General features: G+C 40.6%; 1 protein-coding gene and 1 non-coding gene across 3 annotated transcripts in view; one reads left to right on the top strand and one right to left on the bottom strand.

Annotated features, from left to right (window-relative positions):
• Positions 1–393: 393 nt before the first annotated feature.
• On the bottom strand, positions 394–557 carry LOC123930383. Its single transcript, XR_006816094.1, has one exon. It is a non-coding gene; the product is annotated as a U1 spliceosomal RNA (small nuclear RNA).
• Positions 558–10023: 9466 nt separating this feature from the next.
• Positions 10024–15069, top strand: part of RAD51C (RAD51 paralog C) — a 41719-nt gene continuing 36673 nt past the window's right edge. For both annotated transcript variants that reach the window (XM_045986179.1, XM_045986178.1), the window contains exons 1-3: positions 10024–10202; positions 12914–13172; positions 13852–14018. In XM_045986179.1, the coding sequence (XP_045842135.1) occupies positions 10085–10202; positions 12914–13172; positions 13852–14018 (544 nt within the window). In that variant the 5' untranslated portion in view covers positions 10024–10084. The remainder of the gene's footprint in view (positions 10203–12913; positions 13173–13851; positions 14019–15069) is intronic.

Genomic DNA, 15069 nt, shown 5'->3' with positions numbered 1-15069 from the left:
AGATTCTATTTATTTGACAGAGAGAGAACGTGAGAGACGAACACAAGCAGGGGGCGTGGAAGAGGGAGAAGCAGGCTTCCCACTGAGCAGGGAGCCTGACACACAGGGCTGGATCCCAGGACCCTGAGCTTAAGGTAGACCCCTAGCAACTGAGCCGCCCAGGCTCCCCTCAAAAAACTAATCTAACATAATTCTGAGAAAACAAAAGAGAAGAAAACACTTCCCACTGCCCTGCCACCCCTTTTTCTTAGACAAGAGATAAGACCTTCAGTGGGGCACCGAAGAGAAAGAGCCAATTTATTTCATGAAACCAGCATTACTCTGATACTTAGGCCAAATAAAGACCACGTAAGCAAAACACAGGCTATATTTTCTTCCTTAAACAACATAAACCAGGGGAAAGCGCGAACGCAGTCCCCCACTACCACAAATTATGCAGTCGAGTTTCCCACATTTGGGGAAATCGCAGGGGTCAGCACATCCGGAGTGCAATGGATAAGCCTCGCCCTGGGAAAACCACCTTCGTGATCATGGTATCTCCCCTGCCAGGTAAGTATGAGTTGGAAGTATTGCCTGGCACCTCACCCTCAGATTCAAGTTACTTTTAAGATAGGATCACTTTTCTCATGGATCCTATTGACCCGTTCCTTCTGAAATAGAGAGTCTCCAAGTCATAGTTACTAATTGGGATATTTTGTACATCTGGATATTGCCGAAATCTAGGAAATATATGCCCAGTATAATCACGACCAGCAGTCACTGGGCTTATTTACATATTCCACACCCTTTTTGCTGATCTCATTTAAGCGCATCCTATGCCCCAGCTACTGATGCTGTTTGAATGAAATTTAAAGGAAAAGACACGCTACAATTTAAAGATAAACGACATAAATCAGTTCCTTCTTTCAAGGTGTGGGAGCTAATGATGTCACTGATGTCTGGCGCAGTTCAGCAAGCCACGTAATTGAAAGATCAAGTCTAAAAAGATTAAATTTGGCAAAACTACATACGAAAATCCAGGGCATGTATTGTTAAGAATAGGTTGTTCAAGCCTTCAAGCACAAGTACAAAATATGTTCTCTTTCAAATATACAGCAAATCACCACCCTTATTTGAAAAAGCTGTTGTATAAACACTAGTTCTAATTCTGAGGCAAGCTATCTAGGGGAAAGCTCATGAAGCGGCCCCGTCCTACATAGACGTTTGGGGAAAGTCCCACGGGTTTGCAGAGCCAGAGTGTGACGATGGTCCTCACAATTGGAAACTGTCTGCTTGACCAGAATGTCTCCCTTCCCAGGCATCAATAAATCGTGTTTCTAAGTATCCTTAACTCCGCCCCTCCCCCCACGCCAATTCCCCTGTGTTCTACACTTCAAGCTGTCATCCATTTCTTTTTCATGGCTGTCTCTGAAATCCAGAACAAGACTACTGGAGACTCCTTTCTCCAAGAAACTGTCAAGCCCTCCTTGCCTCATATTAGATTCTTTAAAGATAGCAAATTCAGTATCAGGCAATGGTTAATTCAGTATTCCATATTCACATGTTATTACTAGTCTTAATCCTATCGATCTTTCTTCACTGTAAATTAGAATTGGAGTTTCCAAGTTCCAACAGTTCTTCAATTGTCTCTCCAAGATCACACCACAATCACCTTATTTCCCAAATCTTTTTATTTTACAGGACTTGTCTGGTGTTCTCTACCAAAACAAATTAAGAGTTTCATATCATTTTTTTCCAGTTCTATATCTTTAAGATAATGCTGTTTTAAAAATTATTTTATTTTATTTTTTTATTTATTTGACATAAAGAGACACAGTAAGAGCGGGAGCATAAGCAGGTTCTCCACTGAGTAGGGAGCCTGATGCGGGGCTCCATTCCAGAACCCTGGGATCAAGACCCGAGCCAAGGGACGCCCGGGGGCTCAGTCAGTTAAGCAACTGTCTTTGGCTCGGGCAATGGTCCCACTTTTCTGGGATTGAGTCCCACATCAGGCTCTTTGCTCAGCAGGGAGCCTGCTCTCCCTTTGTCTGCTGCCCCCCGTTTGTGTGCGTGCTCTCTCTCTCTGACAAATAAATAAAATCTGGGGGGAAATAAGTATAGTAAGAAAAGAAAAAAGACCTGAGCTAAAAGCAGACACTTAACAACTGAGCCACCCAGGCGCCTCTGTTTTTAAAAATCTTATTAAAGAACAGATGAAGAGAGATGGAGAGAAAACAATATTGGGACGGAGTGGAGAGGGGACTCTTGTGATGTGAGTTGCAACTATTCCTCAAATCTGACCTTCTGAGAGCAATCAGTTTGATTTTTACAGATTTTTCTCCCCAAGAACATATCCATATACACACATAAACATATATATGTATATATGGTCTAATCCATGCACAAAATATCTACGTTTTATACTGTAAAATTAAAGATACCTTGAAATCTGCTAGGAACCACTCATGTAAGGGAAAAGTGAAATGTCTATGAACTAGACTATGGTTATCACCAAAACAACTCTTAAAATTCAAACTACCATTCTCAGATTTGTGACTAGCAGTGCTTTCTTTATTTCTTTTAAAAATTTATTTATTAGAGAGAAAGCATGAAAGAGAGATAGAGAGAGCTCGCGCACGTGCGCACACACAAGCTGCAGGGAGCCGTAGAGGGACCTCAATTCCAGGATCCTAGGATCATGACCTGAGCCAAAGAAGGTTAACCAACTGAGCCACCCAGGCAGCCCCAGCAGTTCCTTAGTTCGTTCGTTCGTTCTTTCTTTCAACATTTTATTTATTTATTTGACAAAGAAAGACACAGCAAGAGAGGGAACACAAGAAGGGGGAGTGGGAGAGGGAGACGCAGGCTTCCCCTTAGCAGGGAGCCCCATGCTGAGCTTGATCCCAGAACCCTGGAATCATGACCTAAGCCAAAGATAGACGCTTAATCCACCCAGGCAGCCCCCAGCAGTGCTTTCTTAAACAAGAAACACATAGCTTTTAAACCACCCATACTCTTCACAAGGCTAGTTCCGATCCTTCACAAGAACTTATTACTGGCCTACTTATTAAAACATTCATCTGAGACAGTCTGCCTTAGGGTAAAAAGGTGACTTTCCCTCACTTTCTTATAGCCCACACTGGTTAAGAAAGACATTAGTGCTATAATCCTCACAGGAGCCTTGCAAACCTTAGTATCCTCTGAGGAAAGCCACATTTCTTTGATTAGAAAAATATAAGGAAATACATATTTGTTAAATAATAACATAAGTTAACACAGAAAAAGTGAAGAAGCTTTTTAGTTTATCTTACAAAGGCTGGAAAACTGTTGCCAAAACCAGACAACGTAGATGTAATAGCCTCACAGATTAATCCCGTGAACAAAAATGTCAACTACACTAACAACTTTATGAACTAGATCTAGTAGGATATTAAAATAACATACAAAATAACTAAATAGGTTTTATGCCAGGAATATAGAACTTAAGTACATAAAAGTATGACAGAAGTAGACATATCACATAGGTGGGGACAAAGATTGATTAACTCATATAGAGTGCATAGAAAATTGGCTACCACTGAAAAGGAAAATATTACTTTCTTTCACCTACTTTATCTTAAAAAAAACCCCAAAGTTAAAATATCCAAATTAAATCATAAACCATATGTAGAAAAAATCCAGGTAATTATGTTTATAATTTTGAAGAAAAGTCTTTTTTTCTTATTTAGTTAAGTAATCTCTACACCCAAGGGGCTCAAACTCATGACTTTGGGATCAGGAGTTACATGTTCTTTCAACTGAGGCAGCCGGGCACCTCCAAAGAAAAGACTTTTTAAGCCTGTTATCAAAGTCAGAATTAAATACAGACTTTGACTACATTTGCATCCAACAAACATTAACAAAGTAGAAAACCTCAAAGTTTAAATACAAACGACAGAATGGGAAGATATTTGCAATATACAGATTAGGCAGTATACAGATTAGCCCGTATAATACAATATGCATATCAGAGAGGACAGACAGCATATGGAATAAAAGCATGGGTTCTGATGTCAAAGCTGAGTAGAATACTTGGCCTATACTAAGCACAACTAAATATTAGTTGTTGTTTCTGATAATAAAAAAAATAGACCTGTTCAAAATATTTATTTTTTTAAGATTTTATTTATTTATTTGACAGAGAGAGAACACAAGCAGGGGGAGCAGCAGAGGGAGAGAGGGAGAAGCAGGCTTTCTGCTGAACATGGAGTTGGATGTGGGGCTCGATCCCAGGACCCTGGAATCATGACTGAGCCAAAGGAAGATGCTTAACCGACTGAGCCACCCAGGTGCCCCTACAAATACATATTTAAAGTACCTCAGTTATATACATAGATATATATTTAAGATTTTATATATTTCAGACAGAGAGAGAGCAAGAGAGCACATACAAGGCCAGGGGGTGGGGGCGGTGGGGTGGAGAGAAGCAGGCTCCCTGCTTAGCTGAGCAGGGAGCCCGACACAGAGCTCAATCCTAGGACCCTGGGATCAAGACCTGAGCCGAAGGCAGATGCTTAACCAACTGAGCCACAGAGGCGCCCCTAAAGTATCTCAGGTATAAAGTGGGAAAGAATGTACAGATGTTTATGGCACCATTATTCACAATACCCAAGAGGTGGAAGCAACCCAAGTGTTCATACACAAATGTATGGATAAACAAAATGTGGTACATACACACCATTGAATATTATTCAGATCTAAAAAGGGAGGAGGGCGCCTGGGTGGCTCAGTGGGTTAAGCCGCTGCCTTCGGCTCAGGTCATGATCTCAGGGTCCTGGAATCGAGTCCCGCGTCAGGCTCTCTGCTCAGCGGCGAGCCTGCTTCCCTCTCTCTCTCTGCCTGCCTCTTTGTCTACTTGTGATCTCTCTCTGTCAAATAAATTAAAAAAAATAAAAAATAAAAAATAAAAAGGGAGGAAACTGAGACATGCTACAACATGGATACACCTTTGGGACATTATGTTAAGTGAAATAAACCAGTCACAAAAAGACAAATACTACATGATTCCACTTCTGTAAGGTATCAAAAGTAGTCAGACTCATAGGAACAGAGTAGAATGGTGATTGCCAGCGGCTGAGGGAAGCAGAAATGAGGAGCTGCTGTTTAATGGGCACACAGTTTCAAGATAAAGTTTGCAAGATAAAAAAGTTCTGGAGATCAGCTGCACAACATTGTGAAGACGATTAACATTACTGAATTGTACACTTAAAAATGGGTGAGATGGTATTTTATTTGAATTTTACCATTTTTACAAATTAAAAGTGGGCAAAGGATCTAAATGGGATAGTTACAATAAGATACATTTGCCCAATAAAACTATATGAAAAAAATTTTAACCTCTCTTAGTAATAAAAGATAATAACCAGTTGAAGTCAATTATACCTCAATAACAAAGGAAAAATAAAAACATTTAAAGACTCCGGAAGGCCAGTGTTGGGATGGAGGTGGGAAAACTAGCCCTCATATGCTGTTAGTAGGAGTATAAATGGTATAAACATTTGGCAGTATGATTCAAAATGAAAATGTATACTACCTGACCCAGGAATTTTACTTCCAGAAATGGACTTCGAGAGAGAGAGAGAGAGAATTATTTCATCACAGCAAAAGCAAAACAAAAGTGGAAATAATTCAACTATACAGTTATAGGCCAGACTAGAAAGATGGGCTTCAGAACAGAATATATGCAACCACTAATTTTAATTTTCAAATAATTTGTAATTACATGGGAGAAAGCTTTTGACAAATTATTAAGTGAAAAACAAAAGATAAACAAATTTCTTCACAATTTGACCACAAATATGTAAGATAAATACATTATATGAACTTGTAGAAGGACTAAAATAAACCAAAATGTTAACATTATTATCTGAGTTAAATAGAAAATTTATGATCTAGTTTTGTTTCCTTCTTTATATTTTCTATATTTTGTTTTCTACAAGTATATATTTCCTATAAGTTTATATTTTTCACCATATTTAAAGTACAAAATAGAAAAATATAGGGAGAGAGGCGCTGGTCAATCATCTAATCATCCATTCTTTTAATAAATATTTACTGAGTACCTACTAAAGCCATACATTGGGCTAGGGGCTCTAGGAAAACACCAGGAGTAAAATCCACGTGGTCCTGCTCTACTGAAGTTTTCAATCTGGTCAGGGAGACATATGCTAAGTAAATGATCACACAGAGGCATTTGGTGCCGTGACAGCCTTAAAAGGGAAACTTGAGTCTTACTAAGAAATTTGGTCTGTATCCTAAGAGTAAAATAAGAAGTGACATGAGCTGAAATATAGAACTGTACTGTAGAAAGAACATTCTGGCTGCAGCATGGGAGAACAGACTAGAGGGGAGAAGAAGACAAAATGCAGACAGACTAGCTAAAATGGTCTTGAGTACCTACAAACAAAATGGTGGGAGCTTGGCCTAGAGGTGGAGGCAAGAACAGAATCAAGAGATGTTAAAGAGAAAACTGTTAGGATTTGTGTATGCATTAAACATGGGGAGTGAAAAGGGAAGGTGTTGAGAATGATTCCTAGGTTTCTTGTCTGTGCATATGGAAAAGATGGATATTCAGGTTATGGGGGCAGGGAATGCAGGAAGGTTTTGGGAGTGGGCTAAAGAAGATAATGAGTTAGGTTTAAAAAATATTTTAAAAGATTTTATTTATTTGAGAGAGAGAGAGAGAAAGCTGGGGGCGGGGGGGGGAAGCAGACTTCCCACTGAGCAGGGAGCCTGATGCAGGCCCCATCCCAGGACCTTGGGATCATGATTGGAGCCGAAGGCAGATGCTTAACCAACTGAGCCACCAAGGTGACCCTGAGTTAGGTTTAAGATCGGCTGAGTTGGAGGGACTCCTGAATGGCTCAGTTGGTTAAGCATTTGCTTTCAGCTCAGGTTATGATCCCATGGTACTGGAATTAAGCCCCACCTCAGGCTCCCTGCTCATCAGGGAGTCTGTTTCTCCTTCTCTCTCTGCCCCTCGCCCACACTCATGTTTTCTCTCTCTCAAATAAATAAATAAAAACTTAAAAAAAAAAAAAAAAAGACAGGCTGAGTTGGAGACCTTTGCATTGTCCAGTAGGCAATCCGATATTTGCACCTGGAGGTGAGAGAACAGGGCCGGGCTAGAACTATAAACTTAAGAATCGGGGTGCCTGAGTGGCTCAGTCGGTTAAATGTCTGACTTCTGTGGAGGTCATGATGTCTCATGATCTCAGGGTCCTGGGATCATGCTGTTAGGCTTCTGCTCTTAATGGGGAGTCTGCTTGTCCCTCTCCCTCTCCGCCTGCCCCTCTCCCTGCTCATGCTTTGTGTCTCTCTTAAATATTTTTTTTTAATTAAGGGGAAAAAAAAAAGAACCACTGACATATAGTCACTGAATGAGACAGAGAGAGAGAGAGAGAGAGAGAGAATGAGAGCACAAGAGAAGAAAGAGAACAAAATAGTCAGCAAAAGATCAGCTATGGGGTCTTAAAAGAACCTGTAACACTTTAGGGTCAGGTTATGGAAGATGAGCTTCCAAGAGAGACAGAAAAACCAGATGGATATGGAGAAAATAGGAGTCACATAAATGAGATTTCAAGTTTGTGGACAACAAATAAAATCTTGAGTTCCTACTATATATAAGTTTTGTACAATTGATATTGGTACTCCAAATATGTGTGTCTAATGCTTGAAGTTTTATCAAAACCATGATATTTGTTAATTTGATCTTTCTAATAATCCCATGGATTATTATCTTTTACTTGTAGGTTAGGAAACTAAGTAACTTGTTGCAAGGCTTATAGTTGGTAATTTCCAGAGATGTGATATAAACCCAAATTTGTATGACTTCAAGGCTCCTGCTCATTTGTCCATAGTAGTACCTCTCAAACTTTTCATTAAATTGCAATGAAAAAAAATATTCTTAGGAGGCTTCAGGAGACTACTGAAGTATCCAGGTTAAACTGGATCATTCTTCAAAGTCTTATGATTATTTGAAAATTTATTTTTATGTTTGCATTTTACTTTACAATATGTTGTTTATTTAACACAAAATATTTTAAATGGATTACCACTTAAATCATTCAATTCTTCCCTCTCTTTAAAAAAAAAAATGGAGTAGGGGCATCTGGGTGGCTCAGTCTGTTAAGCATCTGCCTTCTGCTGGGGTCATGTCCTGGGATGAGCCCTGCATCCGGCTCCCTGCTCAGCAGGAAGGCTGCTTCTCTCTCTCCCACTCGCCCTGCTTGTGTACCTGCTCTTGCTATCTCTGTCAAAAGAATAAATAAGATCTTAAAAAATAATAATAAATAAAAAATTTTAAAAATCGAGTGAATTTGACACCATAGGAAGGTGTACTTTCCATAAAAATCCCATAGTTTTTATTTAGTTCTTGGTGCCTGACCTCATAAACCTTGATCCTAGTTTGAAAGGCGGACTATTTCTTTAATACAGTTAAAGAAATCTGAAGAATGATGAAAAAAGTATAATTATAGACAACTCAAGGCCCTAAATAAGATATTAATAACACATAATTATATGACTACAGATAGAGTTAACTACTTTCTTAACTCTCCACTGCCAGTGAAACAAAGTTCTAAACACGACTCATTCCGTTGAGTGAGCAAACCAAGTAAAGCACTATCTTTAAATACGTTAACACCATCTCTTCTTCACCCAAGACCCTGGTTGCTTTATAAGCATGAATTCTCCCTGTGGACATTTATGTAATGCCCACTGTGTGCCCATATGTGACTCACACTAGTAGTTAAGCAAGGTATTGCGTGGCAAACAATCCACATTTTTACCAGTCCTACCAGACTTTCCCTGGCCTACCAAATGGGGGACAAACACTTCTCGAATTCTATCCCGCAACCCCACCCAAAAGGGGCTCCCAATTTGAAGGTAGCTTGGGGTAGAAGAAAGGGTACTAGGTTTTAATTCCAGCTTGAAGAAAACTATGCTCTAAGCTTCTGTGTCCTTGTTTTCCTCCTGGTACGGTTGTGAGCATTTGAAATGTGTAGGATTTGCTAAAGTGCTCAACATATGTTTCCTTCTTAGATCTTACGTACTTAAAGAGCTCTGATTTGCAATATTTAGGAAGCTCCTTTAAACTAGGGAAAAAAAATTTAAGGCTAAGAATCTCACCAAATATAGCAAACGAGTTACAGCCCTAAAGAAATCACACTCACTTAGGCAAAGAAAGGCTTCAGAACCCACCTTCCAAACCGCCTCAATTCCCTCAAAGTTCTCTTTTTAGAAGAGGGTCCCTTCTCACCTCTGTACCAGAGCAGGAGCTGTTCCGTAGCCCAATTATTCCCTCTCAGAACCGGGAGCCCACACCCAGCCCACTGCAGGACCATCACTTGCTTACTTTTCCAGCTCCTTCTTAAGTTAGGCAGGCAGTGAACCAACGGTCTCAGAAACCACCATGCTTCAGACTGGACTCGCGGGGAAGGCGTGCGTGGGTGTGGGGATTGGGCACCGATCGCTCCCCGTGGCTGTAGGGGGGGGGGCGCTGGCCCACAATTCCTCGCGCGGGCGAGGGCTTAGGCGAGCGCGGGAAAGGTGAAGGGGGAAGGCAAGGGGGATACCCGACGAGAAAACATAGGAAACTGGAACCCTGTAATGGAGACGCCAAATAATTCTTATATGACCGTTTCATACGCCAAACCGGTAACTGGCTGGTGTGTGCGTTACCCCTAGCTGGGAGTAGATCATTCTTATTAATAACCTTGAGGTTCCACCCAACAGGCTAGGGCTGAGGTGTGGAGATGTAGTGTGTAGGGCTTGGCTCTTCATCTTACGGTCTCCACCCATCTTTTTACTGTCAGGTTGAATGTTTGGTGGTGAAACACTAAATGGGACTCATAAGAATCACAAAAGAAATGGTACAGACAACAAAAAAATACAACTTTCTTCCTGAGAGGGGCCAAGGCCGCGTGCAGTCAGGCCAAAGACACCGCCCCTTCCGCCTTACGTCTGACGTCACGTGGCGCGCGCTGGCGGGCGAACGGAGTTGGGTTGGGGCTGGGGCTTGCTGCTCTGGTAAGCGCCAAGTGTTCGCGTAGGCGTCCGGCTTGAAATGCAGCGGGACTTAGTGAGTTTTCCGCTTTCCCCAGCCGTGCGGGTGAAGCTGGTGTCTGCAGGTTACCAGACTGCTGAGGAAGTCCTAGAGATGAAACCGTCCGAGCTCAGCAAAGGTAACGACTTCTGACGGCAAGTTGAGGCACACGGACCGCCGTCTGTGCCGCCTCCATCTCGGTTCTTCCGCCTTCAGGCTTCCACCCACTCTCCGCCGGTTTCCTCCGCCCGAGGCTGCATTTGCGACGCGAAACCGCTCCTTGAATCCAATTAAACATGTGATGGTTAGAGCTGTGGTCCTGAAAACATTTAGTAATTGCTTTCTCTACCCGTGCCTGCTGAATCCTCTTGAGGACTAGCTAATTTATTACCCAAAAGAACCCTGTTAACGTGGATTATTATGTCCAGTATGCTGATGAAGGAACAGGTGGTTAAGTAACTTTTCGTGATGACTGGGGCTAGGAAAGGTGGAGCTAGGATCAGTACCCAGACAGCTGGTTTAGTTATAGCTGTTCAGAATCCAAGGGGCAATCCAAGGGATTACATTTGAGAAATGGAGCATTTGTGATAGGACTAGAGGCAAGAAAGGGAGCAGAATCCCCAGCACCTGGAGAAAGCAACAGAAAGAAGACATTGCTTCTCTCCTGTAATTCGCTGGAAAAACGAAACGAGAAATCCCAAACCTCTCATTCCAGAGCACTGTAGATTGTACATTGGTGGGAACCGCTGAATCATGAGGAATACAAAAATGAAGCTGTCTGCGGCCAGTGTCGCTGTACGCATTACATGAGGGTATGCTCAGAACCGCTCTTAAGATAGGGCAACATTTTATGTCCTTGCCATTAACAATGGAAAATAAGGAGGTTTCAACTCGCCATTGAAGAATAAATGTTGTAGACCCAATGTTAACTGTTTTAAATCTTACACTGCATACTGTTTCCCAGCGTTTGTGTGTGCTTAAAATTTTTATTTAGTTGTTAGAACAAGCAGGAGGAGCTGCAGAGGAAGAGGGAGAAGCAGGGAGCCAGATAGGGGGCCCTGGGATCATGAACTGAGCAGAAGGCAGTCGCTTAACCGACTGAACCCCATCCAGGCACCCCTGTCCCCCAAAGCTTGATGGGCTCTTTTTCTTTCAACAAGTTGGTTTTACAGAAAATGAGGGAATCTGCATGATAATGATAGCTAACAGTTACAGAGCATTTTGGATGGCCTGAGTATTCTACCCAGCTATTCAACATGTATTGTCTCATTCCCGTTTTACAGAAGGAAAGATCTGAGGCAAAAAAAAAAAAAGTAATTCATCCTTACTTAGTAACTTCATAGTAAGTGATTCAGTCAAGAAATCTGACTCCAGAGTTTCCGCTTTTTAACTGGATAGGATTTTCATTTCCTTATCACCATTATTGTCTTTTATTAGAGCCAAATTTATATTCATATCCTAACCAAATCAGGCACTGCCCTATCAAACTCATAAGTGATGTCACCCTCACTTTTTTTTTGTTTTAAAGATTTTATTTATTTCTTTGACAGAGATCACAAGTAGGCAGAGAGGCAGGCAGAGAGAGAGGAAGGAAAGCAGGCTCCCTGCTGAGCAGAGAGCCTGATGTGGGGCTCGATCCCAGGACCCCGAGATCATGACCTGAGCCAAAGGCAGAGGCTTAACCCAATGAGCCACCCAGGCGCCCCTGTAAGTGTATTATTTAAAATATTTATGCATCAAATAATTGTTCTCATTAAAAAATTTGGAGTGATATGTGAATTTTTCATGGTAGTGTTTCTATGAAAAGTTTTTATTATGAGTAATACATGCACATACACTTCCTAAAGTTAAATCTTGTTTTAGGCAGTTAGAGGCCGTTTTCATTCTCTTCTGAAAAGTAATTTAGATGCCTTATTAAATCAAATTAATTTGTGACTTCAGGGGCGTCTGGGTGGCTCAGTGGGTTAAAGCCTCTGCCTTCAGCTTGGGTCATGATCCCAGGGTCCTGGAATTGAGCCCTGCGTCTGGCTCTCTGCTCAGCAGGGAGCCTGCTTCTGCCTCTCTGCCTACTTGTGATTCTATCAAATAAATAAATAAAATCTGGGGCGCCTGGGTGGCTCAGTGGGTTAAAGCCTCTGCCTTCGGCTCAGGTCATGATCCCAGGGTGCTCAGGCTCTCTGCTCAGCGGGAGGCCTGCTTCCTCCACTCTCTCTGCCTGCCTCTCTGCCTACTTGAAATCTCTGTCAAATAAATAAATAAATAATCTTTAAAAAAATAAATAAATAAAATCTTAAAAAAAAACAACTATGACTTCATAAAACCAGAAGGACTGACTGCCAGTATTTTTTTTTTTTGTAAAGATTTTATTTATTTGAGAGCACAATCAAGAGAGCACAAGCAGTGTGAGCAGCAGAGGGAGAGGAAGAAGCAGACTCCTCACTGAGCAGGGAGCCTCATATCCGGCTGGTGGCAGGCACTTAACCAACTGAGCCTCCCAGGCATGTAGTTGTCAGTACATTTTTATTTCTACTTCCTGAGATACTCTTGTAGGTACCCAAATGCTTTAGAGGTTTAGGTTTCTGAATTCTGTTTTGAGGTAATAAATAAATCCTTTAAGTATGTAAAGGCTAAGAAAATATAGATATATGCCTTTATTAACTTGAAAAATTCCATAGTTAATGGAATGTTTTATTTTTATTTTTCTTTACTCTTGGCATCACTCTTACCTAAAAATTAAAATTAATAAAGACAACCCAAAAGCATGTTAAGACTTTTAAATTTCTAAAATCAGGGTTCGAGGTTTTGTTCTGTTTTTGTTTTGTTTTGTTTTTTTTCTTCTTTTACTTTCAGAAGTTGGGATATCTAAAGAGGAAGCCTTAGAAACTCTGCAGATTTTAAGAAGAGAATGTCTTAAAATTAAACCAAGATATACTGCTACAGCTGAGTCAGGCAAGAAGTGTACAGCACTGGAACTTCTTGAGCAGGAGCATACCCAGAGCTTCATAATTACCTTCTGTTCAGCACTAGATGATATTCTTGGGGGTGGAATACCCTTAACCAAAACAACAGAAATTTGTGGTGTACCGGGTGTTGGAAAAACACAATTATGGTAAAGTAAAATGTTCTCTTCTTAAGGGTAGGTTTAATGATATTTTATGTAAGTACTAGAATATGATGCTGTGGGTCTACATTCAGGAGCCCAAAAATGCATGTATGTGCTCTTAATTTTATTTGTGTGTATGCATGCACACACAAAAAAATCAGTTTACCATTTGTGTTACTTCAGTACTGCATCTTTGAATTGATATAATTATTTTGGTATCCAAAAATGTTTCTTTTGCAACATTGTAATGTCATCGTTAGGGTAAACAGGTGGTCTTCTATTTTATTATATTTTTATTACATAATATATTTAACATAGTATAAAATATGAATGTTATATTTGTTATAATGTTATAATGTATTTTATATGTGTGTATATTATAATACATATATTTATTGTATATTTTTATTATATGAATTACTGAGGATATATTTGAAGGTAGGTTTAGTATGAGGAAGGGTTTCATTCCCAAAGACCTAAAAACCACTAAAAAAGTCCTTAATCATGGTTTTATGATACACCGTCCCCCTAATCCAAATATCAGTTGATTCACACATATTTGGAGCAGAAAGTTAGCCATATCTGTTGCCTAATGATGGTACCTAATGGGTGGTGATGTGGAGTTTGAAAACACTGCCTGAGATGATTAGGATAATGATTTGGTCATTCAGCTTTCTCTTGACAGTATGCAGTTGGCAGTAGATGTGCAGATACCAGAATGTTTTGGAGGAGTGGAAGGTGAAGCAGTTTTTATTGATACTGAAGGAAGTTTTATGGTTGATAGAGTGGTAGACCTTGCTACTGCTTGCATTCAGCACCTTCACCTTACAGCAGAAACACATATGGGAGAGGGTAAGTTAGCAAGTGATCCTCTTTCTCTATAATAAAAGTAATTAACATTCCTCTCAAGCCTCAGCAGGAAACCATTTGGAAAGTGAATCTTAATGACTTGACAGTGTTCTAGTGTTAAACTCTCAGATCTTTCTTGTAGACTTAGAAATGCCACAACCTAGGGGCGCCTGGGTGGCTCAGTGGGTTAAAGCCTCTGCCTTTCGCTCAGGTCATGATCCCAGGGTCCTGGGAACGAGCCCCACATCGGGCTCTCTGCTTGGCGGGGAGCCTGCTTCCTCCTCTTTCTCTCTGCCTGCCTCTCTCCCTACTTGTGATCTCTATCTGTCAAATAAATAAATAAAATCTTTAAAAAAAAAAAAAAAAGCCACAACCTAGACTGGCCTTTTCTTTTTCTCCTCTTATGGCCCTCACTACTACTACTACTACTACTACTACTACTTCTTCTTCTTCTTCTTTTTTTTTTTTTAGGATTTTATCTATTTGAGAGAGAGAGCCAGAGCAAGCACGAGTGGAGGGAGGTACAAAGGGAGAAGCAGATTCCCAGCTGAGCAGGGAACCAGAGGTGGGGCCTAGATCCTTGGACCCTGGCATCATGACCTGAGCTGAGCACAGATGCCCAGCTGAATGAGCCACCCAGGTTTCCCACTGGAGATAGCTTTGAAAAACCATGTTGGAAATAGTTAGAACATTAAGGTGATTGACCTTAGGGGGTTCTGAGTAGAATGTAATTGACTTCATGACTGTGTTAAGTTTTTTTTTTAATTTTTCTCATGTAGAAATATTTGATTTTTTAAGAAAACAAAGGTAATTTCAGTTTAAATAATTTAAATACTCAAAGGTACTTAAGTTCTTGCTCTTTTAATTACTTTTAAATTAAATGGTTTCTGGTTTGACTGTTTTAGTTTATTTTTTGGTTGTCCCGTTCTCATTCTTTAGTAATTTAAAAAAATACTTTTTGGGGCACCTTAAGTGGCTCAGTCGTTAAGCGTCTGCCTTCAACTCAGGTCATGATCTCAGGGTCCTGGGATTGAGCACCATGCGGGGCTTCCTG

Source organism: Meles meles, chromosome 18, assembly GCF_922984935.1.
Source record: "Meles meles chromosome 18, mMelMel3.1 paternal haplotype, whole genome shotgun sequence".
In the NCBI taxonomy this organism is placed as follows: Eukaryota; Metazoa; Chordata; class Mammalia; order Carnivora; family Mustelidae; genus Meles; species Meles meles.
Note: the sequence above shows the minus strand (reverse complement) of the source record. Positions and strands in the feature narration are given on the sequence as shown.